At 32.9% G+C, this 9,132-nt stretch overlaps 1 protein-coding gene across 1 annotated transcript; it reads right to left on the bottom strand.

The window, feature by feature from the left end:
• Positions 1-1,994: 1,994 nt before the first annotated feature.
• LOC139894044 (anthranilate phosphoribosyltransferase, chloroplastic-like) lies at positions 1,995-7,642 on the bottom strand. The gene is made up of 10 exons (XM_071877242.1): positions 7,289-7,642; positions 7,042-7,185; positions 5,837-5,998; positions 5,452-5,535; positions 5,117-5,305; positions 4,521-4,611; positions 4,312-4,371; positions 3,825-3,943; positions 2,980-3,123; positions 1,995-2,257 (listed from the first exon to the last, which is right to left on the bottom strand). The coding sequence occupies exons 1-10, from the start codon at positions 7,499-7,501 to the stop codon at positions 2,237-2,239; spliced, it is 1,227 nt and encodes a 408-aa protein (XP_071733343.1). The 5' UTR covers positions 7,502-7,642; the 3' UTR covers positions 1,995-2,236.
• Between the last annotated feature and the right edge of the window lie 1,490 nt (positions 7,643-9,132).

Here is a 9,132-nt window from a genome sequence, read left to right as displayed (position 1 = left end):
CGCAACTAAATATACGCGAAAGGAAAGTTTTTTAAGAAACGCTAAACATTTCGGGTTATTTTTCAAACATATATATACACATATAATAAACAATCCAAACTAACTACATCATATCGATGGTTTCGTCTACCTTTTTTACACGGTTTTCCAAGCGTTAAAAACGCGTAGGCAATTAGTAGATTATCCAAACACACCTGCATCATCGTGTTTTTAATCCTGTAAATACATAACGCTACGTTAAATATAAATATGCTACTCGAAAAACCCCGCCACATCATGCATGCCTATTTTACTAGTTTATACTATAAGACCATTCTCTACTCATGGGAGTATTGTTGTGGTGTTGTGGGAGTGCTTTTTGCTGACGTGATATTGTTGTGGGATGAAGAGGGCGCTATGATAAATGCATTGTTGTGGTGTTGTGATGTTGTGAGTAAAATATTATTAGTATTGAATTAATTGATATTATCATTAGAAAAAGAAAAAAAAAAAAGGTGATTGGTGCCAATGTCGTTGTGGTCATGGTGATTCTTTCCACCACACCAACCACACCACAACAATTGCATATATAAGGGAGTGTTGTCATTGTTGTGGCACAACAATATGGGCATTGTTGTGGCCATAGTGTATGGTTTAAATTAAAAGAAGAAAAAAAAAATCAAAATCAATAAATGTTAGGCTTGAATTGGTACATGAGGTTTGATTTTAATATAGAAAAAATTGTTTAAAAATAGATCGAACTTACAATAAATTTTTATTGTATGCATTCAACTTTAAAATCTTCTATTGTATGCATTCAACTATTTAAATTGTTGTATTGTATGTATTTAACCTATTATAACAGTTATCCTTCCAGGTCATCTCAATTTCATTTTTAAACATTTACATTATTAATCCCTCATATTTATAAATCGTAATTTCATTGATCACATCTCAACTTTTCCCTTCATTTGAATACATATTTAAGTTTAGTCTTACTAGATCAGAAACACTTGTATTCGATTAAAAGTAAGACTATAACGATTAATAATGACGTTTGAACAAATGAAATACAAAATTTATAAACAAGCACAATTTCTATGAAAGTATACCGTATTACTTTTCAGGCACGATGTAGAACCTATGAAAATTTGATTCTACCATTTTCATGGCGTCTCTGTTTATTTTATTTTTCTATTTTTCTATTTTTCTATTTTTCTATTTTCTTATTTATTATTACTATTTTTTATATATTTATCTATTTTTTTTTCATTATTTATGGCCGGAGGTCCCCTTGAAAGCAATCTCTTTATCCGTCGAATAGAGAGAGAGAGGACTTTCTCCGCTCTTGTGAGTGTTTAACTCGGGGTGGAGAAATGATTTCTCTTTATTCTAGGATAGAGTAAGGATTGTCTACATCCTACCTCCCCCATACATCACTCATATGGGATTGGGTTTTGTTGTTGTTGTTGTTGTTGTATACTGTATTACTTTAAATACACTATTTTAATCAGTAGGTTCGTCCAAGAAACAACGAAATCACCAAAGACATCCATCAATGACTCTATTTATAGACTTGATATTGTAAAAAAATTATAATCACGCTTAATTCCTATTATTATTCCTTTAATTTGGCCTTAGACATATCTCTCTTCAAAACAAAAGGAACAAAATCATGTACCAAGACTTTCCTTAGCAATTCTGGCTATTATATATCTGTAGTTGAGATTTGTCGTTTTCTTCGTGATCGTAGCAATCACTTCATTTGTTTTAATAGTTCCTCTTCTATTGATACAAAACAGTTTTTTTTTTTTTTTAAATAAAAAAACAAACTCACATCCATTATATGAATATTTACAATGATCCACGAAACATTTGATACAAACATACTCGTAAAAGAAAGGAATAAGATTTACTTGTTTAGCGAGAAGAAACATTTTTACTATTATGTATGTGGTCTAACATAATTATAGTGTGAAATTTGATTTATCCATATTAACAATTGACATTTATCATTAGTAAAATACACCTTTGTATACCCTGCCAAAGGTCAAAGAACAAAACGATCAGCCAATAGCAAAATTGTACAATTATTATATCTCTATCTCTACTATTGGTTCAAATAAAGAAAAAAAAACCTATGAAATAAAGTTACAAAATATCCGGAGCCTCCGAATTTAAAAAAAAAAAAAAAAACTCCCGCAACTGAATCTACAGCAGCTTCTCACCTTCAACGTCATGATTCGTTAACTGAAATTCATGCCAGAGCTTCAACGTGCTGCAAAAGTGCATATCAGGGCATAGAACATTACCAAACTTTAAACAATGCTAATTATATAGGTGATGATTTCGATCCATTGAGTGAGTTGATCGGGTTAAACACATAAAAAGAAAGAACAACTTAAAGGAAAACAGTAAAAATAAGTCTAAATTGTCTGATGTGTAAAAATTGACAGGTGTTTTGACTTAATCAACTTAATAGTCTTGAACTTGATATGAAAAATTATTGCAAGAGGTATTTATTTGTGACTTATTAGATAAGACGCGTCTTAATGAAAAAGATTCAAATAAACGTGAATATCCGTTCAGTTCCTTACTTTTTAAATTTTATTATCAACGATTTCCTCAACTACCTCACACGGAGGGTTATTTTCGTAATTTCAATTATTCAAACGATTATTCGGCGCATAAAACAAACATTAATTATTTATCCATCGCTAATTCCTACTTATCCATCTCTTATTCCTTATAGACGTCTTAAATTCATTCAGACAAGATGACTTAACAAGTAAGAAAACAAACGATCCCTAAACCTCTTAAAATCATCTTTACTAAAAAAATGTTATTATTGAAATAATATAGCTTCAAATTTTGGAGAAACGTGTGCTAGTACATGCAACACATCACAACACATAATATTACCGGTTTGGAACCATTGACCTACCCATTTTGTCACCTAAAAAGTTTACCAACCTTAAAGAACATATATAATCTACTTACCTTGCAGTTCTGGGAGATATCTATCCAGGAATCGAGAGTTTTAATCGCTTTTCCAGATTCTAACGTTTTGCGGGCCACCACTACTCCTTCCCGTAGACTGTCCACACACCCACTGACCAACAACGCGGCTGCCGCATTCAGAGCCTGAAAACAACTTCTTGTTAAAAGATAGTCTAGTTTCACTTTGTAACGAACGGCTGTTAACGTATTATCACGTTATAATTAAACTTGGTGTTAGGGTAAGATTGCAAAACATAATAAAATCTATCATGCCAACGATTAAAAAAAAAACATTTTAAATGTCTAAGCATTTAAATGTACAAAACTCCCAAATGCATGGTTGAAAAAATCGCTACTCGGGGAGTACTCGGTCGGGAATTTTTTGGGGAGTACTCGGATGTTGACCAATTTTGACTTTGACCGATTTTGACCGTGTTCTGACCAATTTTTTAACGATTTTTTACCAACTAATCCCGTGTTTTGGCCGAGTTTTAACCGACTTTCCACTAATCCAGAGTTTTGGCCGGTTTTGACCGAGTCTGACCAAGTTTGAACGAGTACTCGCCGAGTAATTCCGAGTTCTGCAACACTAATGTAATAATACACTCTCTGTAATCCTATTTAACACGGTAATTATTTGATATCATAATGATAATTTTGGATGAAAAAGTTTCAAGTCAACCAAACATACCCATTTTGACCTGTCACCCAACCCACCCATTTTGCCATCTCTAAACTAAAACTGATGCAGAACCGAGGGCTTGGATGGTTAAACTTTGTGCTATTATCACATGAACACAACATGTGATGTCTTTGAACTTTAACAACAACAAAAAAAAACTTACAAATGCATCAGCAATAGATCCTTTTTCTCCTGCTAATACACGCCTTAAAATTTCTGCATTATAAACGGAATCTCCACCACGCAAGTCATCTACCGTGCAACGTGGCATCCCGAAATCCACTGCCGAAAAAAAATCTCGATTTGATTAAAACATCGTAGAAACAAAAAGTAGGATCACGAGTCATGAAAAACAACCTTTTAGTCATTTTAGGAATGAGTCAGTTCGTGTTATGTTTTGGTCAATGGACCAAAACAAGAAACTCATTGAAAGTGTATTTGACTATTTTCAAAGCATAAAACCTCCTAAATGATTTTATCGAGCACACATAGTTATTGTAAATATAAATTTAGTAACATATTTGATACACTAATTATTTATAAATTTATAAGCAATTTTAATTTTGGAAATAGAGTAAGGTCAGCCGTTAGCCAACCAGGGCCAAATATCAACAAATGATCTGGAATAAAATTGTTAAAAGGAGTCTTACATGGATCGAATGAGAACTTCTCGATTGAATTTAGGGTAACATCAAGCACCAGCCCAGGCCCTAAAAATAAAAATGAAGACTTGGAACTTAAGATATGGCTCTGAAAGATTATTATTATTATATTATTTTTGGAAGTGTATTGATAGTTAAAAAAAATGTGAAGTATTATGATTTAAAAGTAAAACTTTATAACATAATGAATAGCATACCAAGAGGACTCATTTCATCCAACCCTTCAGAATGAACAACAAGTGCCCTTTTCATCCCGAATCGTTGAAGTGCTTTTGCCATTTTATGAACCTATACAAAATTCAATCAAATCAACAGATATCGATCAAATTTCATTTATAAATAAAAGGGTTGTCACCAAATTCACCAATTAAAAGATGATGCATGAAAGTGAAGGCTACAATTTCATCAAATAGTAACAGGGAAAATATAAATGTTCCCTTTTGTGAACAACAGAAATGGATGTGGGAACAGGCAGAGGCGTAGCTATGTAGAGCCCAGGGTGGGCACGGGACACCACTGAAATACGTGATGTAGTGGAAAAAATTTGAAGTTTTTAACTTGCGACACCAATGGATAGTGTAAATTTTTTTTTAGTGACACCACTGAAATAAGACATCTAGTAGAAATTTTTTTGAGTTTTAACCGGTGACACCACTGACCACCAATCATGGCTCCGCCCCTGGGAACAGGTCCTTTGCAACCCATACTAAAATGCGAACAGTTTCAACCCAAATCGCTACCCAATTCACGTTAAAATACGAATAGTTTCAGCCGTAAATATGGAAACACTTACTAGGTCTTCCTTGTAGACACCGACAACTGCAAAAGGCACACTTGCTGGATTTAACATAGGACCGAGAATGTTAAATACAGTTTTCACTTTAAGTTGCTTCCTCACAGGTCTAACAATTTGCATAGCAGGGTGGTATACTGGAGACATCATAAATCCAATTCCCGCCTTTTCTACACACCTTTTGACCCCCTAATACATACAACAATACAACAATATATAATATAATAAATCAGTATAATTACTAATATATTTAAGAATAACTTCATGTGCAATGGGTCAAAAGGTTGACCACTCTTCATATTAAAACCATAATGTTTTTTTATTAAAATAAAAACCTCGGGGTCTAATTCAATTGCAACACCCAATTCTTCGAGTACATCAGCACTTCCACATGCAGATGAGCTTGACCTATTTCCTTGCTGCAATTCATAACTTTGATCATTATTATAATCACAACGTAACATTAAATGTAAAGGCCGTAAAAGAGGTAGTTGAGTGGGTCGGGAAATGGGTCAATGGTGTAACCTTTCATGCATATATAACCTTTTGTTGATTTAAATACAGTTCTCGTGACTTAGCACCCGTTTGACATTTTAAAAGATGTTCTTTTTGTTCAATCTTTAAGTGTAACCCATTTGACCCATTAACGATAAACCACAAAGTGCCACCTTTAAGAAGATGGGTCGACTATAACTCATTATAAGTTGAAAAATATGCCACCTTTGCAACTTTTGCTCCACAAGTGGCCGCCAATATAGACGATCCGGTTGAGATATTTACAGTGTTTGCACCATCACCGCCAGTTCCAACTATGTCCACTGCATCACCTAAACCCTCTACCTTTTTACACAGTTTGATCATGGATCTCGCTAGTCCCACTACCTGCGCCGTTTGTGATTCAAACCAATCAATAAGCGTTCACCAAGTTTTAAAAAAATTGGTCAATATTTAAAGGCAAGGTTGCAAATTCGCTATTCGGGAATTAATCAATCGGGACTTTGAAAGGGGTAATCGGAAATTCGGGGATTAATCAGATTGTACTTTATACATTTTAATATTATATTTCAAAAATTATATGTGTAAATATAAAAGAAAACAATAATCATAAACGTTAACTTTAACATAATTGTCTGAAAATGTTCATTTTCTTCAAAAACTCGAAAGTTCTAGTTTAAATTTAAATTCATGTTAAGATGTTGACTAATTTTAACTTTGACCGACTATGATTACCAAATTCGATTTTGACCCTTTAATTGACGTAGACCGATTAATTAAACAAAATTTTGGAAAATCGGAACGGATTGCTCTTAAAAATGATTAATCGGTGACTAATTGGGTTTTTTTACAACAGTGTTTAAAGGTGGGTACATGGGGACCCGCATGCAAGCCAAGATATGCAGTTTTGGTTTTATAGAGGAAAAAAGATATGCAGTTCAGTTTCAGTATGATCCGTTAATTCAGAAGTCGGTACATCAAACTATATTTGCCAAAACTAGTTTCTGCAAATTAAAAAAGTAAACTGAAATATATCAAGACCTAACATAAATACTTGTAGCACATCACTAAAAAACAACATTTGGAACCCTGGTTTTAAATTGACCGGCCGGTTGATTGCGGTTCAGCCGGTTGACTGAGTTTTGAGCAAATATCTAGCAAAATTAACAGCATTGTACATGAACATAAAAATACAAATACTTGCACCAAAAAAACAGCAAACAAAAATGATAAGACAAACAGCCAACTAGCACTAAAACTGCACTTAATTCAGTATTATGCACTTAATTCAGTATTATGCACTAAAACTGCACTTAATTCAGTATTATGCAGTCAGAAACTGCATAAAAAACAGCATATGTGCAACAAAAATATAAAATACTGCAGTAAATATCAAATCTTTTGAAAAAATAAAAAGAATAATAACTCACTTCTTCATATGTTTCACCCTTGGCTCTCAAAAGAACAAGAAAGGCACTTATCAATGATTCATTAGCATCATGCAACAAACAATCAAGTGCTTCCTCAGCCTCTGCTTCTGTCAAATTCTTTCTTTCAATCAATGATTCAATCAACTACACATCCAATATATACTAATCAAAATTAACACACCAATTCATGATTAAAAAACACAAATTCATACTAATAAATAACAAATAAAATTAAACAAAATAAAACCTCTGGAAACGACGTCGTTCTGGAGATTGAACAGGGTACAAATCCATTTTGATGAACAGAAGATACCACCAAATTGTTGAAACCAAAAGTAACAGTAGTGTTTAAATTAGATAAACACTTTGTTTGAAATTGAAGTTGGGTTGTTGAAAAAAGGTAGGAACTTGATGATGATGATGGTTTGAGAAATGGATTGTGAAAGTGAAGAGATGCCATTGATTGATTAAGTTCCAATCGAATTGAATGAATTTATATGTTATTTTTAGTTAAATATATAAGGGATAGGGATTTAAATGAAAACGTGATTTTGATGAAAGTAGGGATAGGTCACAGGGATGAGAATGTTCAGAGGGTACAGCGTTCGCAACTTAGGGGCCTACGGCTGGTGATATAAGCGCATTTTTATCACATTTAACATAACTCTATTTAACATCAGCGCATAACATTCCTTCAAGTAATTAATTCATCGGTATAGTTGGATTTTGCAAGTAAGGCAAAAAAAAATTTAAAAAATGTAGCAATTTCTTTGGCCATAATATAATAAGGAGGTTTTTGGGTGAAATTTGAAGGTTTTTGAGCAAAATTTGAAGGTTTTGAGCAAAAAAAAATCACTGGGTCAAAGTCGAAAAATTCAAAATTTTTACAGTGAAAATTACAAATTCACTTGGAGCGGGCGCTCCCTTGCCCCTACATAAAACCGCCCTTGCGATTGTGGTAACTTTTAATGCTTTGATAATGATCGTCCTTTGATTGTACAATTGCTCCGTTTGCCAATTGAATTATAACATAGCTTAAAATATTTGTCATGTGAGCAAAATCAGTATTTTTACGAATATATCATATATTTATATATTTTATAATACGATTTCCAGCCAATGGGGCTTTGCCTCATTGGTCACCATGTTAACATGGTGTTCGAGGAGACCAGGGTTCGAGTCTCGGGGGGGGGGGGGGGGGGGGATTTTCGTGAATTAACTTCTAACCACTAACATTGCCTTTCAAAAAAAAAAAAAAAAAAAAAAAAAAAAAAATACGATTTCCAATCATGATATCCTTCTTCATTGTCACATCAACTTTTTCTCTCCATTTTCTCACCACTTCCTCCATCACATTCTCATAACACACCACTATTAACTATTAAATACTTCCTTCACACCACATAACCCACTAAATTTATTAAATAAATTAGTTACAAGTGTCTTAGTTGCAGGTAAAAATACCTTATGCACGAATAAATGAAGAGATAGAAAGATTTCATCCTACATTATGATATGTGACGAAATTCTCAAGGGCGAATATGCAGGAAGTTGTTGAGGAAAAGTGAGGGCACAACCATTGTCAATGGCGTCCACGAAGAGCAAGTTTGAGGGCGCCCAAAACGTACACCGCTGGAAATGGTCTAATAAATATTCATATTTCATGCAATTGTATGTGTATAAAAGAATAATAACAAAAAGTACGAACAAGATTGTACTTTCAGAAAAAATTCCCCTTAATTAAAATGAAATAACTTTATTCTGCAAAGAAATAAAGCATATATCAAAGTAAAAGTTTGCTTTTATTGACATGCAAAAACGTTAATAACTATAAAGCAAACAAATAAATATTAATATTGAACAAACATTGAATACACAATTAATTTAACAAAGATAGTCGTAAATCAAGTTCACAAGTACAAATAACAATAAAAGAAAGGAAAATGAACATTTATAACTAAATAATAAAACCTTATATATTTGCGGAGATATAGTAAGATTTGAGGGGTTGTGTAATAATCTGAACAATTATATTGGGATGGTCGGAAAATCAAATATCACATCAAATCAAATATCTTTACTAAACCAAGA

Source organism: Rutidosis leptorrhynchoides, chromosome 2 (assembly GCF_046630445.1).
Source record: "Rutidosis leptorrhynchoides isolate AG116_Rl617_1_P2 chromosome 2, CSIRO_AGI_Rlap_v1, whole genome shotgun sequence".
Classification (NCBI taxonomy): Eukaryota; Viridiplantae; Streptophyta; class Magnoliopsida; order Asterales; family Asteraceae; genus Rutidosis; species Rutidosis leptorrhynchoides.
Note: the sequence above shows the minus strand (reverse complement) of the source record. Positions and strands in the feature narration are given on the sequence as shown.